Source organism: Motacilla alba, chromosome 3, assembly GCF_015832195.1.
Source record: "Motacilla alba alba isolate MOTALB_02 chromosome 3, Motacilla_alba_V1.0_pri, whole genome shotgun sequence".
Classification (NCBI taxonomy): domain Eukaryota; kingdom Metazoa; phylum Chordata; class Aves; order Passeriformes; family Motacillidae; genus Motacilla; species Motacilla alba.
This window is the reverse complement of record NC_052018.1, coordinates 60,750,025-60,772,518: the sequence shown is the minus strand read 5'-3', so window position 1 is coordinate 60,772,518 and position 22,494 is coordinate 60,750,025. Positions and strand designations below refer to the sequence as shown.

General features: G+C 40.6%; 1 protein-coding gene across 3 annotated transcripts; it reads left to right on the top strand.

Moving 5' to 3' along the window:
- Nucleotides 1-1,720: 1,720 nt before the first annotated feature.
- TMEM242 (transmembrane protein 242) lies at nt 1,721-22,472 on the top strand. 3 transcript variants are annotated; one of them, XM_038133138.1, is made up of 5 exons: nt 1,721-2,066; nt 3,875-3,975; nt 8,652-8,789; nt 20,881-20,928; nt 21,295-21,433. In XM_038133138.1, the coding sequence occupies exons 1-4, from the start codon at nt 1,736-1,738 to the stop codon at nt 20,884-20,886; spliced, it is 576 nt and encodes a 191-aa protein (XP_037989066.1). In that variant the 5' UTR covers nt 1,721-1,735; the 3' UTR covers nt 20,887-20,928; nt 21,295-21,433. The 3 variants fall into 3 exon arrangements, with proteins under 3 accessions (XP_037989066.1, XP_037989064.1, XP_037989065.1); XM_038133136.1 differs by lacking the exon at nt 20,881-20,928 and having other exon boundaries at nt 21,295-22,472; XM_038133137.1 differs by lacking the exon at nt 20,881-20,928 and having other exon boundaries at nt 8,652-8,800.
- Nucleotides 22,473-22,494: the final 22 nt, after the last annotated feature.

Sequence of the window (22,494 nt, the reverse complement as noted above, 5' to 3'; positions counted from 1 at the left end):
TTTGGTTTTATTTTAAAATTTATTTTCTGCCTTGTGCTCTTGCTTACCCTCCACACTCCTCCCTCGCCAATACTGTACAAAAATGTGAACTCCCATAGGAGAGGCACCATGTTACCAATTTTTCATTAAAACCCAGGAGTTGTTATGAAATTCCTAACCATAACATCAGAATCACAAGTGGAGATTTACACATCCTTTGAAGTGGAACACTTTGTTTCCTCTCACTGTCTGCTTGCTTTTGGCTTACTAAGTTTTTTGTAATAAAAAGGAAAAAAAGCATTATATTGTATTCAATTATACAACCAGAAGAGATTAATAATGTAACCTAAATAGACACAATTCTGCTGAGTATCTCTTGGGTCTTTTAACACAAGTGAAAATTACAACACTAAGAATTTTAAGTTATTCAGAGTGGATTTCATGGTCTTTATGCTCTACTTTCAGACTCTCTGAATGATTAATAGAGACAGATCTGATCTGACTCTCTTAAATATAGATTCTTGGCATTGTTCAAACCAGGATTAAATAACACTATTATACCTTTCTCTTCTCTTTCTGGAAAAAATTGAAAGAAAGTGATGTCTTGATTGATGTGAACTCAAAAAACTATCCTGAGAAGAAAATACAGGATTGTTATCATCAAAGACATAAAATAATACAAAAGACACAATAACCTAATTCTCTCACACTTCAAGGATTCCTCAATCAGATGCAGTGATGATCTTGACACCAATCACAATCAAAATGACTGCTCTTTTAGTTTTATGCATTCTAATAAATTTAAATACTTTATATAAAAAGTAATTTCTTCTTTTCACATTGTCATACTGCAGTTTTTCTAAGATGTCCTTCTCTAAGCTTTTCCAGGAGGTTTTGTTACTATTTGTGGCAAAGTCCAATTCTATTCCAAAGCACACGCAGGATTTTGGGGTATGTTTTTCATGTGAAAAAGAAGACTACAGGAAAGAAGGAGTAATTTGCTTGCTGTCCAGATTAGAAAAAAAATGAGTTAGTGAAGGGCTCTCTGTGTAAAATATTGCTTAATTTACACAGCACACTATTAGGAAACAGCTTTGAATTGGTATTTAGAAGTATCATGAACAGGAAGTTTCCCAAAATACGAATTTTTTTGCCTAGCAACCCAGTCACTATAATTAGACCCTTAGATACATGCTATAAATTATGTTAAAAGATACAAAGAAGGAAGCTGGGGAAGAAACGCTTGGTTTGGATTTATTTACATTCATTGTTTGCTGTTGAAGTACTGATTGTTATAACTAAAAATTCACTTTACCTGTTCATACTGAATCTTAAGTTACTACACTGTTTGATAAAGTGATAAAATTAGGTAGCACATCAATTTATATTCATCAGCATCTGAAAATTAGTGCAGCACGGAGATGAAAAAAAAAACCACCAACAATTGTATGTCCTCGTAGTGTGAAAAACTATTTACATAACTTGAAAGAATGACAATTTGGAATGAAAATATGTACTTTAAAGCAACACCGTTCTTCAAGATGCAGCTTACTAAATTAAGAAGGGAATTAAGAGCGTCTCCCACGTAAAGTCCTCCGTCCACGTCTCTTCGTAAAGTCCACTAAGCGATCTGTCCCAAGGACATAAGAAACAGCCCCCAACTAAAACCCTTATGAGCCTGCTACAAAAGACTTGATTTGAAAGCGCCTTTAACAAGTGTTTCCGATTTTCTCTCTGCGCGATTCGGGCTCTCGGGATGCTGAACACGCCCCAAGGTGCGGAAGCCCCTCCTAAGGGGGCGGCAGCTCCGCCCGCGCCCGCCGTGCCGCTGGATCCCGCCCGGCTGCGCGGCCGCGGAGGGGCAGAAGGAGGAAAGGCGGCTGCGTGTCCCGGCCCAGCTCCCTTTCCTTCCGGGTTGCAGCCGCCGCCTCCTCCTCCCGTGCCCTGGGCCATGGGGGCGGCTGCCGGCGGGGCCGCCCACGACGGGGCTGCGGCCGCAGCGCCGCTGGACCCTGGGCGCGGGCTGTCCCTGCCGCGGGGGGCTGGGAGCTCTGCGGCATCCCAGGACAAGCTCTTCTTAATCAAAGGTGCAGACAGCCTTCCTCTCCTCTCCTCTCCTCCTCCCCCTGCACGGGTCAGGGACGAGCAGCAGCGTGTGCGGCAGGCCTGAGACCGTCCCCAGCCGCGCTCCCCTTGCGTAGCCCCAGGTCTTGTCCCTCTCTCCCGCCCCTGGGGAGAAGGCCAGACGTTTGGGAATGGCCTCTCCGAGGCTTCTGGACACAGCGAGGAAGCCCCTGCAGCGCTGGCCGCCTTTTCCCTCGCCCTTGGCAGCGGCGGCTGTCACCCTTGAGCCGCCCTCCCGCGGGGCAGCGGCCCCGGCGCGGCGGCACGGGCGCCGAGCGGAGCCGCCTCCTGCCCGGCAGGGAGCTCAGCCCTGAGGGCGTCCGTGCTGCCGGGCCCTCGGGGGCAGGAACCCTCGGGGGCAGGAACCCTCGGGAAGAGGTGGCTCCTGCGGGCTCCAGGCAGCGCTGCGGATTCCCTAAGGGAAGGAGCCGGTGTCCCGGGCTGGATCCGAGCCGCGAGAACCGCGGCCAGGGCAATCTCCGCAGCCGCACACAGCTGCAGGGCAGCGTGCGCACGGCGGGCTGGCGGCGCTGTGCGGCTTTAGGTTTATATATCATTGTAATTTTTATTGTAACTCCGGGCTGCTCCCGGTGTCTGCTCGGTCTCCCCGCGCCCCCCGGCGGAGCGGAGACCGGGGCTCAGGCGGCCCCGTCCCAGCACCCCGGCCGGGACATCCTGGGCAGACCGCTCCAGAGGATGGACGTACCGCCGCCAGTTATTGTGTCTGAAATCGAGGAAATGTTGCTTACCTGACCTGGAAACGTAAAACTTAGTGGACTGCATAATTTGGCCAAGGTGCGAAGTCTTTGTGCTCTCGGGCAGAGGAGACGCCTTACAGGTTTCACTGACACGAGTACAGGAAACTTCCTCATCCCAGTAATCAGATCAATAACTTTTTAAAAAGTGAGACCTAACTTAACTGTATTTTTGCTTATTTTCTATTCAGATAAATTTAAAATTACGTATCTGGTTTAAGGAAAGGGGGAACAGGATGGGTATCAATACCTGCAAAGGAAGAACATGTAACCCCCTGAAATTTTTAAATTTTAATGTGGATCAGGTTGGTTTCTACAGTGCAGTAAGTCTTTATAACAAGCCTTTTTCTTAAAAGTGGGCAGGTGTGGCTGCATGTGACTTTCTAGCAAGAGCTAGAAAGGATCAAGGTGCCTCAAGTGACTTTTGAAACACTGAAAGGACTGAAAAGCAAGGGATGCTTTCTGTCTTGGGATAGCTTTTGCTAGTGTAATTGTCTTCTTTTTTAATAAAAATAATTCAGTTATTAAATTTTTTAAAATTTTAAATAGGGCATTAAAACATAAAGCTGAAGAACAAGTGTTGCTTATGTAATGGTCTTTAGAGGAATTGATGGTGGCCATTTAAAATCACAAGTGATGCAGCAAAACCAATTACATTTCCCATTTAGGGAAGGGTGAGGCATAACTGTAGAACAAGATGATTTTAGTAGGCTGGCTCTGGAATGAGGGGAATGTCAAAGTACTGCAAAAAAGCATCCTGAGGTTTCAATTTTTGTGAAAATACATCACATGCCACTATTTTCAAAATTCCCTGTTTAATAGAATTAATTCTTTGTCTTGCTATTTTGTCATACTGAGTTAGCATAAAAAATGTAGACAACTGGGCCTTTCCCTTCAGCATGTGCTAACAGATCTTATCTTTTCATATTTTCTTTTTAAAATAGGTTGGTTTGGTTTTTTTTCTTCCCCTAAAGTAACAAAGTCTTGCTTTTTATTTCTTCAACTTTTCTTGGCAGGTGGAATTTTTCTAGGTACTGTTGCTACAGCAGGAATGATAGCAGGTTTTGGCACTACACTTGCAATGACAAAAAAGAAGAACCCAGACTGGTTCAGTAAGGTTTGTTCTTTTAAGCTTTTAAGTTCTTTTAAGCTTTCCAGTAGTGATAACGCAGGAAATAAGAATGCATTGAATGCTTTATAGACATGCTGATATACGTGGAACTTGGCAGAGTTGATGATAAGAGCACTAGATTTAATTGAATTCAGTACAGGCGTAGGATTAATTTAAAAATCTATTCAGAGTAGGCCGTACTAAATACTTTAGTACTTCAGATTAACTGAAATACATAATGCTTTTACTGTTTGCTGCAATCATACTTCTGGTTAGTGAAATATGGTTACTGATCTTTCTTAATTCTGTGATGTGAGCACGCTTCAGACATGAGCCTGCATCACCTCAGGGATCCAGTTCACCATGCAGTCTCATGGTGCTGCAGTGAGTCTGGAAGCAAGGTGACTGCAGTAGGGATGGGAATGAGGAGGTAGAAGGTCTGTAAGCTGTGGAATATGTAAGTGGGATCATTTAGTCAAAATTAAAGCTCTCCACTCCCATCTCACTGTGTAAGGGGAAGGATGAGAACGAGTACTATGGGACTGTGAGATCTCACGGCCAAAATGAATCTGAGCTCAGGCAATTACTAACTTGTGCATTCTGAAGAAAAGAACTGCAAAGCAGAGCTAGCAATTACACCGTGCTGGTGTATTAATTTGAAACACAGCATGTTTAATTGAAGGATGCTTTTTTCCTCACTAATGCTTTGTTTTTGCCAAAAGCATAAAAATAGGCCCTTAAAATTGATCAGTCTCATCTCCACCAAGCTCTTTAAATGCAACATGTATTACAGATGTTCTTAGGGAATTAAGAACTCATCAATTTTGTTTATTTTAAAAATGATGATTCAATAACATATCAAGTTAATTCAATGCATATCAAGAGAAAAAAGTTCTTCCATTGTACTTTATATCAGAACCTTCATTTCTGATCGCTTGTAATGTCCCTTTCTGGTCAAAGAGCATGAGATCCTTCATTTGCTTTCCTACATTTCTCTGTAGGCTGCTGTGTTGTAACTCATCCACTGCCTTTACAACATAAGCATGAGTTTCTTTTTTGAAATAGACAAAATAGGAAAGTTCATAAGAGGTTATTTCACAAGCTGTGGAAATACACTGCAATAAGGAAATTGTCTCCTTTTTGCCATCTTTTTTTTTTAGCTTCCTTTCTCTTGAGCACTGTATTTTTTCCAGCTTGCATATATTCCTGGGTGTCTGAGCTGTCCTGTTATCAGTGTGAAATTAATCAAGAGTGACATTGCATTGACATCTGAGAATATATATGCTAGAAATGTCATCAAGTGATATATATCATTTCAATCTTTGCTGAAAACTGTATCTGCTGCTATTTGTGCAAAGGAATTACAGCAGTTTGCTAGAAAAAAAATTTGTGATTTCATGGGCCTCTTGACTTCAGTGCTCCAGAGTGTAGAAAGATACTTTTTTGTTAAGGTACTTGTCAGTGAGCAGTTTTAAAAAGGAAAAACTAGACTTCGAGAATGGCTTAACTCTCTATAGAAGCTCTCCGAGGTACCAATGAGGTTTTGCCTTAGCATTCTTACTTAAAATTATAGTTACTTACTGCAAGTAACTTTTAATAATATATCATGTATAATAATAACTACAGAAGATGTCACATTTTTTAGATGTTCAATGCCTAAATATTACTTTAATCCATGTTTAGGTGAGGCCATAGTTTGACAGGTACTTAAGCCAACATCAGCCAGCACTGGTGTTGAAAGAATTAATTCTACCAGCCCTCAGTTTCTGGCATTTTATTCCTGTTCCAGTGAAGCCACTGATACACGTGCCATTGGGTTGGTGATCTAATCCTGGTTAATTGATGGGTTTTTCTGGTTAAACTTAAATGCTCGGCTGCAGCAGCCTCCTTTTGAGGAGTATCCAGTATTACCAGCATTTATCCAGGTGTTTAATTTCACAATGGATTAGGTCACACAAAAGAGTGAACACACTGAATACAATCAGCCAGAACAGTTGAACACACTTTATTTTAGGCACTGCTTCCTTTTAGACATGCTCTGCACACAAAGGGGCAGTTACACAATCAAGGCCTGCATCTGAATAAAAAAGCAATGATTTTTTTCCTTCTCCCACTTCCTGTTTATATGTTCCAGAGGAAAACAAAACAACAGCAACCAACAAAATGAAAAAAGCAGCACATATTTGGAAAACAAATCTGTTAATTCTGCCCTGTTTTTTTCTGGCCTGTTTTTGGAAAGACTCAATATTGTTTAAAAGCTCATTTTTTTAAATTAAAGAATGTTTTCTTAAAAAATACATGAGTAGTGATGAGAAAAGAATTTGAACATAGAATAGCAGGTTAGTGAATAAAATTCAATTCTCTTAAAAAATTTTTTTGTTGGTGTCATCTTTTTCTTTCATATTACTGTTGTCCTTTTAAATTTTTTAGCATTTCATTAATCAGCTTTCTTGATGCTCTGAACACTGTATCTGATAATCATTTAACCAGCTGTCCTGTTTACAGAAACCCTTATCTGTGTACTTAAGTACCCTGAGGAATCAGCCTGTGACTGAGCCCTGTTTGACTGCAGTCAGTAAAACCAGATCTGTTGTTTCCATTTACCACTATTTTTCTGGGACAATCAAGCATTTAAATAGTAGTTGGTTGGGTTTTTTGCCAGCAATTTTCGCAGATAATGACTCCTATTTAAAGATTCTGTAGAGGATATTTTTGTCCATTCATTTCCCATCTTACAAATGGGACCATTTTTTCCTCAGTGTTGTTATATATGGTTAGACTATGGAAGCAGGAAGAATGTCAAAAGTAATCAGCATTTCAATACTCAGAGCAGTCTCTACTGAAGGAGTTATAATAGTTCATTATCTGTGGTAAGGAGATAATAGGACCTGATATTATGGCGTGACTAGAGGTCTCTGCTGTTTGTGTGTGTTTGCTTGCAGAGCACTGTTTTTGTTTACAGCTTCCACTTCAGGATGTCCAAATTGGAATAAATAAGGGTCAAGATACGTTTTTCTTGTGCCCTTCCCAAGTGCATGTTTGTCCTTGGGTAGCTGTGCCTACAGCTGAATCCCAAGGGGGAGCGTCAATGCTGAAGACTGTCTTAGAATCATTTTAACATTTCAATAAATACAAAGCTGAGAGGAGAAAAACTACTGGTGCTATTTGACTGACCATAGTGGTTGACGTTAAGTATGTTTAATTGTATCAAAGAAGGAGAAGCATTTAAAAAGAAGTCAAAAATGTAAAGCCTTTTTAAAGCAAGAATACAAAAGATTCCTCCCCCAATTTTTGTGATGAGTAAAAAAGAACAATTATTTGGCATGTTTTGGAAAAAAAGTTTTTTTGATCCTTCCACAAGTCAATTTTGCTTTTCAGTATTTTAGACTATAAATGAAATAATTTTTGTAATTTTATGTGTGCAATCTCATTTATGTTACCCCTGATGTTAGTAAGTTTTTTCCAAGATACCCCATTAAGTAGAACTGTTGAGTTTTCTAAGGACCATAAATGCCAATCTTTAACAATTACCATCTGAAATCTGTGCTTGCATGCGAATAATTGAACAGTGATCCTTCGGAGGGGAAAAAAAAGTCCTTTGAATGGCAGTTCCACTGTGAGCAAGAGAATTCTGTCTGTGTCACTGCTGCTGTGGCTGCACAGGTTGAAGCTTTGCTGTACCAAATGGGTGCAGTATGGTGGGTGCTGTGAGGTGAGAACAGCTGCCTAGCAGTCAGTGTGGGGTGCACGTGGGTTGATGCCACCCAGCATGTGCCTGGTGTCCCCGGAAGCTGCAGTGTCCATTTATGTGCTGTGACAAAGAGGTTTCCTTATGACTGAGATCCCATCATAGCTAAGGCTGTATTCTTGGTCTGAGGTGGCTTTTCCAAGTGACAGCATTTTCAAGGTACTTGTGTTTTCAGGACACGTCTCATGGCAAACTTCTGTGGCAGCAGTATCTTAAAGCCACCTACTCTTGTAGGTGTTTTCTAACAAAAATGAGAAGTGTGGAAACCACACAGTATTTTCAGTGTTGTTTTTTGGTGAACTGTGCAGGGGAATGTGTTCAGCGTTGCTTGCTTTTACAAAATTTTCCCTAATAGTTTCCAGAGCTTCTTCAGAGTTGTAGCCCTCTTAAATTAGTCCCCAGGTCACTGCAATACTCTTTCTGTGTGCAGATGAAAGCTGCTCATGTTCTTGCAGGTTCCAGAAGTGCAGATAAAGACCTATAGGCCATCAGTTGCCCCCCATGAAAAAGTACTGAAATCAATGACGTACAGTGATTATGTTCAGATGTCATTGGCGTAAGGGCTTGTGACTGATTTGGATTCAGTTTTGTATTTTGACTGGTGAGATAACGGAGTGTTGGATTCTTGTGTCCATGGAACATGGTATTTCTGGGCATATGTCCATGGACTCTGGTATTTCTGGGCAATGAAAGTCATCCCCAGGTGGCACTGGCAAATTCTGTGAAGTCTGTTCTTGGTAGGCACTTTATCCAGCCCCTTTCTTGGCTCTTGAGGTGTACTGGCAGCTGTAAGATTGTCTGTGGCCGCAGTAGTGCAACTGGCAGGTCAGGAAAAAATCTAAATCACCAACTTTCTTAGTTTTTTGTTTTTTGTTTTTTTTTTTTCCCCCAGTTACTGTTCACTTTGTAATGAACTTTTTGTCTTTGGTTGCAGGGGATTACTGCCACAGCTGCACTACCAGAGAGTGGTTCATCACTGGCCTTACGAGCCCTCGGGTGGGGCTCACTCTATGCGTGGTGCGGAGTTGGATTGCTGAGTTTTGCCATCTGGAAGGCTCTGGGCGTGCACAGTGTGAGTAGCAAGTATGGTCCCCTCAACTCCATATTTTTCCTTGGGTAATGCATTTTCCTTGGGTGGCATCTCTATACTACCTCCGCCTAAGAATTGCACCTTCATTGACCACCTGTAGAATGACTGACCAGAATGTATGCAAACAGGGAAGGTGTTCCTACATCTGCAAAAAATGGCATGCAGTGGGAGGAGACAGTTTAGGGGGAAGAACAGTTTTGTCCTGCTTTCTGTTTGTTTGCACAGATGTTTCAGATACCTTGCAGAAGAGCCAGTGTTCTAATTTAGAGGCTAAAATAGAAGCTGCTAACTTTGCTTATCGAACTGAAGGCTACCCCCCTGAATCCTATTTTTAGAGCAATACATTTATTTGTCCAAGTTCTATTTTTGCATCAAGGCACAGAGGATGTAAGAAAAACTGAAAGGAAGCCAGCTTGCTTTCTAGAAGCGGCAAGGGGACAGAAGATTGAGTATCTTGTGCATTAGAATGGTGGTCCTTGACATGTCACGTCAAGGCAAAGAAGCTCGGGAAGCATTTGTACATCCCAGGATACCAGCTATGGCAATCTTCAGTAAATTGATTATGTTCCAGTATTTCACAATGTTGAGTGTGAACACTAAAGCTCATGTAAGCATTTTTGTTTGCCCCTAGTAATGAGCCATGACTTGAAGAGTTCCCTGCAGCTCTAAGTTTGGGAGAGTTGTTTGCATCCTCTTAAGGACTGGGAATGAATAGACTTCTTTTACCTTATGTGGCAGTTATTTATATATTCAGCAAAGCATATATAAAGGAGAAAGATGGTACTACTATTGTTTCTCAGTATTAAATTGTGAAAGATAGTAAAATTCTGATTGTAAGCAGTGCAGGTGTTTCATTTAGCAAACAAGAAGGCTGTTTCATTTGCATATAGGAGTACCTCTACTCCAGCGCTCTCTCAGATCCTGTGCCGGCTCAGTCCCTGTGGCTCTGTAGGTGGGATCTTGGTGAATAAAGGACTTGACTTTCACTTGCAGGGTTTGGAGGGGAGTTCCAAGTAAGACTGAATTAAGTGTTTAATGGCTCGAGTCATCTGAAAGAGTAAACTATGAGAAGCTTCAGTGGAAGATGAGATGTGATGGGTTGGCAGAAGTCACACCAAAAGGAGTAACAGAGCCAGCTGATGTTGATGCGGGACTGGCGTGGCCAGGGAGGCCATGGGGCAGTTCCCGTCCTGGCCGGCCCGCAGCACACCGGGGCAGGCCTGGCTGGGCCGGAGCAGGAGAGCAGAGCTGGTCGCTGAGGTTAGGGCAGTGCAGTGCAGGGTGTGCTCGGTGCTTTTTGTGCTTTGAACGCTGCCCATGGCAGCCGCGCCTCGCCGTGAAGGCAGCGGGATGTGCAGTCGGTGTCGCTGGGCGGCCCTGATCCATGTACCACGGCCGGGAATGCCTTGTGAGCGGCCCGGCCCGGCAGGAAGCGGTGGCGAGCCTCTCCCGCACACCTGGAGGTCAGAACTGAGCCAGGCTGCTGGCTGCCGCCCAGTCCCGGTTGGGTTCTGGGGCTGCGTTCCTGCCCTCTGGGGTTGCGTCCCGGCCCCGTTCCCGGCGGCTCCCCCGGGGCCGGGCGCGGCCGGGGCGCCGCCGCTGCCCCGCAGCGACACCCGGTGGCTCCGGCCGGAACTGCAGCGGCCGCGCTGAGGGCCCGGCTCGTCCCTGATCCCGGGACTGCGGGGTGTGTCCCTCAGCCAGCCGGGCTTTGCCAAGCCGTGCTGCCCTGCCTAGCCGTGCTGTCCCCAGCAGAGCGGCCTCGCTGGCCATCGCTGCCAAAACGCTTCTCCTAGTGGGATACGTGTTTCCTGTGAGCGTGAATTATTGATGGGACAGTGAGCCATTGATAAAGTATGTATTATCCTAAGCTTTGTGGCTGTTTAAATTATCTTGCCATTGCTTCCAAAGTCAGAGATGAAGTGACAAGAGCGAAGTGGCGTGGTAGTTCCTTGATGTGTTGTAATTAATCTGTGTTAGTGGCATGACTGCTCGGCAGTTTGTGTTGTGGAAGGAAAGTGAAGCCACAGTTCAGGATGCCTCATCCTCGCACCTTCTGAGACAGCCTGTGTTTGTCCTGGAAGCTGGTTGTTGTTCCCTCCAGGCACTGAGGTGATGCACTAGATTTGGTAATTCTAGATTTTTATTTAATCTTTGTGGTTCATTAGTTCTTAAAACAGTGTTGTGACAATGCCTGCTTCCAGCTCTTAAATAGCTTTATTATCAGAGGTGGTTCCCTACAGCTTTACGGTCTGCTGCTTTTATGCCAGCATCAAAACCTAGGGGTGAGAGTAAGTAACTGGTCTTTATGTCTTGATAAGGAATAGAAAAGATTTTATGCTGTCTCAGGTTAGGTTGTTAACATTCTCTGATTGCAGTTACCACTGTTGTAATGTGGTGACAGGCTGATAAGTAATAAATGCTACTAAATCCCACTCAACTTTTACTGTGAACTGAAGAAGTGATGGTTCAATGGAGGACTTAGTTGGATAATGGTTTAAGTTATATTTTTCAGTAGCATAAAATAAATATTTTTAAAAAAACCTAGGAGATCGTGCTTATATACTTTTATATTGTAATTCTTACAGAAAATAATCAGGTGGCAGTGATAATCAGACTTTTTTAACTTGCTTCCTGCAATTGCTCAGGAAAATATTTAAATTTGTACCACCTCTGATTATCTCTGAGCATAGAAACTCTTTCTATATTAGTATTATCGATGAGCAGCACTAGGGCAGTGAAACGTTAGCAGGCTAAGGACCTGATATCTACAACTATTCCAGGAATTTTCAAAATTTGTACTGACACCGGCCTTGCCCCATGGCTTGAATGCCTGTTGGCAGTTGGACTATGTTACATGCACTGCTAGAATGCTTCTTCAGGTGTGTGTCACCCTAAGAAACTGCTGGTCATGCATTTTGAGACTGCAGTAGTTAAACAGACTCATGGCCAGGGAGCATGGACAGCTGGGAGATTGGCTTCCAAAGAGCACTCCTGAGCTGAATCTGGCACTCATCCAGACCTGCCTGCAGCTTTCCTCTCTGAGGCACCCTACCATGTGGAAAGACACCTGCCGTGTTAAACACAAGCTTGAAATAAGTCTGGCTTGAAATAAAATGGCACCATTATTTTCAACAAGTTTATTTGCTATTTACCAACTTCCACATCGTGGTATTATCTTCCATGGCATTACCTTACTGGCTTTGAGCTTGCAACATCTAAACCATGTAGGTGACCACTCGTGGTGCAATGGGATGGCTGTTTGCTGATGCAAAACACAGAAGTATTGAAAGAAATTTTGTAGAAAAGGTTGGGTTTGGCCAATTTATCATTTCTGGTTTATTTTAAAATTGAATAGTAGTTGAAACATCTTATTTCAACATTCTGTATATGAGCTGTTCAATGAAATTTAAAATTTTCAGTAAAGAATAAATGACATTTTACTCAGTAAAAATTTTTAACAGTAAAATATTTAAAATATCTTAAACCTGCTGTTGTTACAGTTGAACTAAACAAGTATTTTCATTGACGTTTCCAAAAATTAAACTTTTAAAATTTTATTTATCTATTCTGCTGGTATTATGATCCACCACATCTTTTTATTACTGGGAAAAATTTTAGTGTCATAGAATCACAGAATAACTAGGGTTGGAAGGGACCACTGGAGATCGTGTAGTCCAATCCCTCTGCCAAGGCAGGGTTACCTACAGCAGGTGACAATTTTCTAGACTTTTTCTAGAATTTTTAGAAGTTAACCTCGGAGTTGTAAACCTTTCTTTTAAATTCAACTCACAGCTATAGAGTACTTGGCAGATACTAAAACATTCCTACTAATGTCTGATGTTCTTTTTTCTTTCTTTTTTTGAGCTGCCAGCAATTATGAACCTTCTTTTAAAAGCAGAACAATGCCCTCAGCCTTTGTAGACTGAAGTGTAGAACAATTAACAAACAAGATAAATCATGCTTTAAAAGCCCTCTTGTTCTTCATGTCCTCAATAAATTAGGTTTCATCTCCTCAAAAATAAAAGCATTCTCTGTCCCACAGGAAAAGGGCCGGGATGATTAATGTGTAGGTTTGTGAGATTCTGATTGTTGCTGTTCTGTGGAAAGCTGGAAAAATAGAATTGCTTAGCAATTTTGACTAATATACTTATAAAATATTAGTTTATCACTTTTATGTTGTCTCCTAATGAAATATCCTGTTTTTCATTGATCTTAGACTCTTAATTTTTTAAAGGTTAAAACAATTGCATGGTCATAAAGAGACATCTAAAACAATTAAAAGCAATGCAGAGAATACATGCTTGTTGTGGCTTTGATGGTAAGAACATTTCCTAAGTGAACTGCTTTTCTCCATTAAAAAATCTAACCTCTGAATCACCATTTTGAGTATAAAAATAACATCCCCCTGCTTATGTTGAGAGATATTGGTTGTAATTTTGTGGAAGTATAGTCATAGGCACAGTATAAATACAAAGGAGTATTGGCATTAAGGATTGATTAATGTAAAACAGATGCGAGCACGGATACATAGTCTTCCAATATGGCATCTGTAAATTGTACTAAGATTTATAAATCCCAGGGTAGGCATATTGCAGGGGCTGAAATTTTTACTCTGTTTCATAAATGAGTAAATGTTGTTATAAAAGCACCATATTTCCTAAAATAATTAGAGTCATCCTAGAGTAATTCCTAAATATTTGGTTATAAGTTTTTAATTATTGTTGTATTTAATCCTCACAAAAATATTATTGATGAAATTTCTATTCCTTATCGTGCTTGTGTCTGTTACCATAATAGAAACTTACTTTTCCTTGATATTTCATGATTGTGTATTTCTATATAAATCAAATCTGCCCATTTTTTTAATGCTCTTTTATTTCCTTAATGCTTATTTAAACTCAAGCTCTTAGAAAGACGATGGAGTACTAGTACAAGTTAGCACTTCCTCCTCCTGTTTGTACTGTATTGTTCTCTACTGCTTATTTTGCCTGATTGGTTTGGAGAAGACTGGCCTCCACACGTATGTACTGCTAGTACTTTATTCAAGAGGGGAAAAAAAATGAAACCAGTGAACTTCACTGTTTACTTGATAAGGCAGAATGCTTATTCAAGGATTAAGATCATAATTTTAGTGCTGGAAAGCTGCTACAGTCTGCTTTATGAATAGGGCCAGCTGTAAGAGAGTATTTCAAGAAGTGGAAAGGCTGTGACTATAGCTGTCTTGAGGAGTTTCGCTGTTGTGTCCTGGGAGAGACTTGCAGCTGTTGGCTGCCACCAATCCTTTGGGAAGCCTGACACGGAGTCTGAAATGCCTCTGTGTCACCCTACGTGGATGAGTGCGTTGGTCCCTGCCTTGGCCACGTGTAACTGCAAACTGAGCGCGTTCAGGTAGAATCTGAATCCAGGCTTCTCTGACAGGTGTGAGTTAATAGTGCTACAGCTTGTTCCATGGCATCATCCTGTGTGTTAAGTGTGGTCCGTGGCCATGACTGTGGGCTGAGACCCCTGCTTGCCTGGGGGCATCTGGCTGTCCCTGCCTGCCTCTGTGTGTGTGTCACACTGCCTCTGACAGCTTCCTGCATGGAATTCAGCCCCTGTCAAGGTGATGAAGCTGAAGCCTCACTGAAGAGTTTTGGGTTTTTGCTGGCCCTTTCCCCTGCCTTGAATCTCACTTGTGGATGGTATATATAATCTCACTTGTGGATGGTTTATATTATAATTATAATATAATTCCTGGACATACCGAGGAAGAAAAAATTACTCAGGTTGCTCGGCAGACAATTTGTATTTTTGAATTTAATTCAGAAATCCAGATTACAGCACAGAAGTGTTTATAAGGTTGGGGCACTCATCCTGAGATTTTGGGTCCATTAAACAGCTAGCTTTATAAATTTGGATATTTAGCTACTTTAAATTTAAAATTGTTTCAAGACTAATTTTTCAAATTGCCTAGGGTGACTAAGGGGCAATGACTAATACACCATAATAGACTAATCATGTGGATGTCCTTCCCAGGCACCCAGATTTGAAAGTAAGATTCTGCAGAAATAAATGGCACATTCTTCAGTGATAGCCACACTCCATTTTTCTGCAGGGCACAAGCCTTTACTTTAAGATACCATATACTACAAAAATTTAAGTCCCTCACATTTATTTCAGAAATATCAACATGGAATGTATAAAAGTGAAAAGAACACTCCTGTATTTCTGAACCTAAGGAAATTCGGTTTTTTTTCAGAATCCAGTTTACAAAATTGCTGTATCTGTGAATAAAAAAATTGAACATAATTAGCTAACCATGTCCTTTTTTTCTTAAATTCAAAATAATCTAGCCTTAACCCAGAACAGTTTTACTTTCTGTAAGCTTTTTTACTGGAATAGTGTTGTCTTCCCACTTTGGGATCTAAGACACATTTGCACAGAAATGAAACCAAAGTGAGCATAGTAAAACATATTTCTGATATAGATCAGCTCTCTTCCCATTTTTGAATGAGCAACATATCTTCTGCACTCAAGGAAAAGTAACGTGAGGAAAGTATTTCATGTGTTTTATCTCTTCTTGTGACCCAGTAATTGGAAAAGAGGCAGCCTGACCCCTGTGACTTGACAGTTCTCTGTAGTTCACTAGTAATTCAAGACAGAATATGGAGTAGCTGTGGGAGGCTACTACTATATACTTCAAATTGTTTGGAAACTGTGGCAGCTTCACTCTAAACAATGATGGTCCTCTCCCCCTCTCCCTGTAAAGTTCACTTAGGTTATTTTCATGTTGTTTTTCTTTTAAAAAGCACAGGACATGTTTTACCCACTTACACAGGATTTATAGAGATAAATTTGTGGGAAAATGTGTTTGTGTGTCTGTTTAATTTTGGGCTGTAAATAGCTCTCTGAGCACAGAGGGTGCTCAACACTGCACAAGGTTAGGCATGTGTGTAAGGCTCTGTGAGATGGGGCCAGGATGAAGTCCTGACTTCTCTAGATGGTTTAACATAATTCTGCTGCTGCTTTTCTCTGTGTAAGCCCAAAATGCTGGAATTAGCAAATAGGTGCTGAACAGGCTACTGTGAGAGTACATAGAAAATGTTAGGTTGTTTACTGCCAGGATTGACACTCTCAGGGCCATTTTCATGGACTTGCAGTTCTGCATAACCCAGATGTTCATGATGCCTTTTCCACTGAAGTGCAAGATCTAAGAGTGTGAACCAGAGCTCTATTTTCCATGTTATTCCAGAGCTAGCACAGAGTGACCCTCAGTGAGTGCCCCATTTTACACTGAGAGAAGGACAATCACCTTGAGCTGCCAGGCTGGCTGCTCTGCTGCTCCAGTCCTGCAAAGGCTCAGCACTTGTCATTTTCTACAAATAACTTGCTATTTCTGTATGTGGCCCTTGGTAATCATTTGCTAACAAGGGCAACAGCAATCATGTTAAGATTTGGGAAAAGGTGGCAAGAGCAATCCTTTTAAATCCAGGGCAGCCTGCCTCATCTTTGTGCCTTGTGGAATGGATGGTGGCTGAGGAGAACTGAGGGCATGAACATACTGCATTCTGCTGCCACTTGATATTCCAGTTCAGGGCATCTAACCTCATTTCACTTGGAAGCTAATGTAAGCACTTCTTACTGATAGGAGTACTAAAATAGGAAACGAATAATTCCTGGAATCTGCGTTGGCCTATTATGAATGTCAGACATTAAAGAGAACATTTCTTCGTAAAACTTTCATTCTAGGAATCAAATAGACTCTTTTAGCCCCTCTTCCATTCATTTTAATATGAACGGCCATGTAAGTGCTCTCAGTAATAGTGCTATCCCAATTTTTGTGTGACATTCTGTCAACGATGTACATTAAAAAGAGATTATTAAATGGAAGATGCTTTTAGGTCCCCATATTTTTGCCATCTGAGGCAGGATCATTAGGTTAAGATAAGAAAATAACAGTGATCTGTAGCTATTACAGATTATTTAATGCAGTAAGGTAGATGATACCCTTTTAGAAAGAAGCCTGACAGAGGTAGAACAGTTACTGTAATTTATTTGGCAAGAAAAAAATAGCACAAAGCTCTGTAATATCTGTGACAAAAAAATAAAATTCACTTGAGTGAAATTCACTTCAGAGAGTTGCCTGCAGGAATGGAGCATGCTGGAATGTTAAGAAATGTGTTACAAATTGTTCATGTAGCACTAGGTTCAGGAGCAGCCGTTGAGAGTGGCCTGTGGTACTGAAGGCAGCAGGAAGAGTTAAAATACATTCAGATTTTAGTGCTTGGTTTACTGCACTATTAATTGAAGACATTATCACAGTTGAACTGAGTACCCCAGTGCCAGTGTGGCTGACTATAATAAAGAGGCAGCCATTGCAGTGAGTTATGCAAAACATTCCAGTGCTTAGTATGTAGCACATTAGCTGTTGTAATTAAATTAAAGCCTTTTGATTTGAGACCACCCACGTGAGTATTGTGGAATCTGGAGGAAATGCAGGAGGAGATTTCCGGGAAGGGAGTAGAGAGAAGAGACCTCTTGTGCTGCATGTCTGCTGAAAAGAAAAGGCAGGACAAGACAGAGATTCCTAATTGCAGCATTTCCCTCATCAAAAAGTGTGTTTGTCCCAAGAGCTAAAGCAAGTAAAGACAAGGTCCCAATTCTCTCACCTCAAGTGTTCAGTATTAATAGAACATAAAGCTGATTAATCATCTTCATGAGAAGCTCACCACACTGCAGGAGGACTGGGCGCCAGTAAGCCCAGTTTGTTGAAGGACTAACTTGAATGTTTAGTGGACAAATTGTACTTTCAGTGCGAGGATACTTTGAAGTTGCAGTGGGCCTATAGTGATAGTGTCAACTAAATGAAAGCAAGAACAACCTGGAAGCCAGTGTGAGGTACTTTGGAGGCCAAATTTAGTGCTAATTGTAAAAATATATTAAATACAGTTTGATCAGTCAAGGCACAGAAGACTGAATTCCATGTCTGTGACTGAAAGAGTCAGAATCATTTAGACTGGAAAAGACCTCTAAGATCATAAAGTTCATCCATTAAGAAGTTACGGCCTGAAGTGAGGTATTAGAATGGTTTGTAAGCAGGCACACGTTGTCAGTGGGAGAGAAGGGACAGGAACTTAGCGATGTGATTTTTGTGGTTACATATGTGGGTATCCACCAGTTCTGTGACATCAGAGTTCTCTTTGAAAGCTTTCTCCATGGTTCAAGATAAGTGAGTTTTAGAGGCATGCTGAGTTCAGGGAAGACAGTGACTGGGATTTGGAAGTGCATTTGGGAGAGCACCAAGCACAAGTGTGGAAATGAAGGGAGAAACTCAGAAGCTGATGTTATTAATGGAACAGGAAAGAAAGGGGAAGGTACCTTAGAGGTCCAGACCAAAGCCCTAATGAAACATTGGACTGCGTTTTCTGACTGGGATGAGAGGGGGGAAATGGGAGTCCATGACTGGACTAATGAAGCTGCTTAATGTCTAATTAGTGAGAACTCAAAAACTCTTGTGGAGAGAAATAATTGGGTGCAGTATCTTTTAAGGGCTATAAAAAGGGAGACTTCTAGTAAGAGTTAGTAGCTGTGACGTTGTACCAGGAAGAAATTGGCCCCGCCTTAGACATACTGTGAAGTCAGGTATTAATGAGACCCACGCCAGTCACTGCAGATAATGTCCTTCTTAAAGAGCTGACAGCCTGAAGTGTTACCCTGAGAATACAATGCACAGTAGCGATCAGCTTGGCGTTACGATTTATTGAAACAGGTCAATATCCAGGAATCACAAAGGAGGAAAATCTGTGGAAAAGCATAAACATGGTCAAAGTTGTGAATTGCAATGAAAAATTATTTTTGTGCAGAGTGGGCTTGTGGAAAAGAGCAGGTGGGAGAGGAATTGGCAATGAAACACTGAGTCTGGCATCACTTTCAAAGTGGTTTTACAAATAAGCATCAGAGTCTGAGAAGACAAGGCTGAGGAAATTTCTCAGGGAGTCTTAAAAGCAAAAGAAAGACATTAAATATTTCAGATCTGATCCATGCGTTAAGGAAAAATTGCTTTTCCAGGAAATTAGTTGCTTTTACCTGCAGAACATAAATTAATGTTCTGAGGGGACAGAAATCTATCTAATACTCTTAAATCTGCAGCTGCTAGCAGTGTTTCAGTGCTGTCTAAATAAATGCCTTTTTTTCTTTCAGAACCGGGTTGTAGTGTTTTATTTCTCAGACAAGAGTGGTTTTTGCATTCAGGAGTTAGGGTTTGGCATGTTAGTAATTATGAGGTGGTTGTCAGAGTGGAATCACTGCAGATTTCTGAGTTGCTCCACCCATCATCTTCTTTTTGAAGGCTTTATACAATTCCTTTTAGTTTCCCTTTGGTTTTGTGTGGTAACAGAGGTGTCTTCTAGAGCTTATGACTGCATCATTTAAATTTATCACTAAGAGAAATTTAAGTCTGAGTTTAAAAGCAGCCAGAAAATCCCCATTGCACCAGATCATTGGCTGGTGCTGAATGTTTTATCTTTGGTTATATCAACAGGGCTACAGCATTTTACACCAGTTTAGTATTTGACCATTCCTGTGTTCCAAACACCCAGATTATACTTAGAGTGAGATGAAAGAGTAGAAGAGTTGAATCACTCTTTAGGAAGCAAAAAATGTTAAGTAAATTGTATGTTTTCCGCTCATCAGCAAGCTGGGATAACTTAATTACATAGGACTGGAAAAAACAGCTAAGCCAAAGCTCCTAAAACATTTCCTACTGTAAATACTTGTATTGAATTGGCAGCAATTGTTTAATGTAATTTGGGCTGTTCCTCTACGTCAGCTCTGATACTGGTGTTTATTATTCTTGGAAACATTAGCTGTCTATGAGAGCTTCTCATTTTTAAATGAGAAGCAAAAATGTTAGTTTAGGAACAATTGTGGGTGATAGCCAAGATTTTTAAAAACCAAGAAGGAATAATTAATCAAAACAACTGTCTGATCAGAATGAAATATAAAACAGAGAGTGAGTTAGTTTTACTTAGGAACAAAATCAGGAAAAAGCTAAAAGGATAATTTGGCTCTGAATTTTCCTCCTACTTTATATAACATGTATTTTTATTTGATTAGCAGTACCCAGGCACTATTACACAACAACTAGGGTTCTGAAATGTTTTCATCAATCATAGTTAGCTACTGTCTTACTAAAGGACTGGCAATTTATTTGTGAATGGTTTCATTCTTTGTATCAGCTGTAACTTAAATAATTGTATTCCAGTAGCGTGTCTGCAAAGAAGTACCAATTCTTTGTCAGAATTATTCATACACAGAAGGACTTGAAGAGAAAACAACCCAGAGGTATTTGTATAAATACTGATGACCTATAACACACAAAACGTAGGCATATGAGAGTAGATGCCTGTGTGGCTGTTTGGAATATCTAGATTTCCTGGAACCTCTCTGTGGGACATACTGCCTGAGACTGCATTTGCTCTTCAAGAGGTCATTGCATCTAGTGTTTGAATACCACATCCTGTCTTCCCTGTGTGAATGTCATAGATTCTGTCATAGAGCTTCCTAAAAATAGCAGTCCAAAACTTCCCCTTGCACATCCTGCTGTTTGTGTAACAGGCTTTGCACTGTTCTGGTTTTTCCATGCCTATCCTTTAAAAATGTATTGTATGTAAAAATACATGTAAAACTCCTGAAAAAAAGCAGCTCACTAAGTCTAAATATTCTGATAGAAGTGATTTTTATTTAAATGAATGTTTGCTTCTGGCATTCCAGGACTATTGAATCACATATTGGTGATAAAGTTCTTAGCATAAATATACATTATAAATATCGTATATCTATCTGTATCTATATGATATGGAAATACTTCCTCTTCCACAGCATTTTAACAACAGTGAAAGAAAAGCTTCATCCCATATATTGTTATGAATCTTGTTTTCTTTCCTACTGTTCTATACATTTGAACGAGACTGTTTTGTCACCTTTATCCACATGGTGGGATAAACCTAAGCTGTCAGAGCTGAACAGTATTTTTCTTTAGCCCTTGTTTTAAAATCCTTGAACAGACTACTGGACCTTGTATCCATTACAGGTGTAGAAAAAAAGCACTGCAGTCAAAATAGAGGCGCATTCCATGGAGGTAATTTTCCTCCAAACAAAAATATTTTAAGTGCGTGCGTGCGCGTGTGTGTGTCTCTGTGTGTGTGTGTGTGTAATAATTCATGTAACAGCAGTGGATCATTCAGGCAGGCACTCCAAATCAAGCACCCCAGTGTGGTGCAGTAGAAGGGGTGATTGTTGTGGGTCCCTTAATGCTTTTTTTCACTTTGTTAATTGAACTAACATAATCAGGGGGAAAGTCCTAGTTTTCTTTTATTTTAAAAGCTTTTTACTTATTCTTTACCTTTCCCAGATTGTTTTGTGGGCTGAGCGTGGGGTTCATGGTGCTACTTTATTTGCTCCTTAGTAGCAGTTAATTGATTTTATTTTTAAATCTCTTTTATAGATGAAAGAATTCCAAAGTAAGATGCAGTCAATCTTTCCAGCAATTCCTAAAAATAGTGAGTCCAGTGTTGAATGGGAAAACTTACTTAAATCCAAGTGAAGGACTCAGAGCCATTTGGAGATGTCTCTTCCAGCAAGAACAGGAGTGGAAGTAGCAGAAGTGTCTCCTCTGGAGAAACAAAGAAGACTCAGACTGAGCAAGTTACTGACTGAGCGCACTGAACCTGGGAATGCCAGTTGACATCCAGGAGGAAGAGATTTCAAACCAAACCAATTTATACTGTACTTTTCAGCATGTTTGGTATAGTTGATTCATGAGAAAATGAACCCTCCAAGATAAGTTGGATTCATTTGGAAAAAAGACTTTTTCAAAGACTTAGAGAAGAAACTAATCTTGATTACTAAATATATGAATATAATCCCAGTAAACTCCTGTCCCAAGAAGAAATTTATGAAATTTCTCATGGAAACATGAACAGTACTTTCAGTGACTTGTCCTATTAGGAATACAACCATCAAGTCAATCATAACAGATCTCTTGCTGAGCCTGAGGGTAAAGCATAAGTACACTGTTCAAAAGTAAAGGACATATTTGAATTTGCAACAGAGAAAGCATCTAAATCATTTTTATATGTCTGAAGAAAACCCAAGTTTTAGCAAGTCATGACCTATGAGCTCCTCTGCAGAACATTAGAAGAGATCTCTTCAAAGTTCACAGTTTTCTTATATAAACTTTTTAAAATTGGATCCCACAATAATGAGTCTGATCGTGTGTATAAAAGTCTCAACTATATTTGTGTCTCAATTGAAATAGTAAGTGAAAAAGGTATAAAACAGTGAGACACCCAGTCAGTCCTACGCAAATGTTTTCAGCTAAGAAAGTGTATGGGCAGGACTAATTTTGTGTGTCCCAGTCATTTCTGTGGCTCTTCTACCCGGAGAAGCAATGTGACATTTTCCACACTGCAGTAATCTCATGAAGTGTGGGTGTAAACTAGAACGAGCAATGTCTTACTCAAATGTTGTATTTGCAGAGCTGAAGATATGTAGAACTGCAGAAATTAAAAAAAGTGCTACCAGTGAACTGTCCTTTGTTGCTCAGTTACCAGATTTTCTTATTAATTACACGAAGTCCAGTTAGTCAGTTGTCAAATTTAATAAAGTCCTTTTAAAACTTGTCTTTTGTGATTTAAGTCTTTAT

Bases quoted from the DNA above. Each gene is read 5' to 3' on its own strand.
- TMEM242 (XM_038133136.1), top strand. From the start codon at position 1,736: ATGCTGAACACGCCCCAAGGTGCGGAAGCCCCTCCTAAGGGGGCGGCA. The intron at 2,067-3,874 runs GTGCAGACAGCC...TTTTCTTGGCAG, and splicing joins CAAGCTCTTCTTAATCAAAG to GTGGAATTTTTCTAGGTACT. The intron at 8,790-21,294 runs GTGAGTAGCAAG...TCTCTTTTATAG, and splicing joins AGGCTCTGGGCGTGCACAGT to ATGAAAGAATTCCAAAGTAA.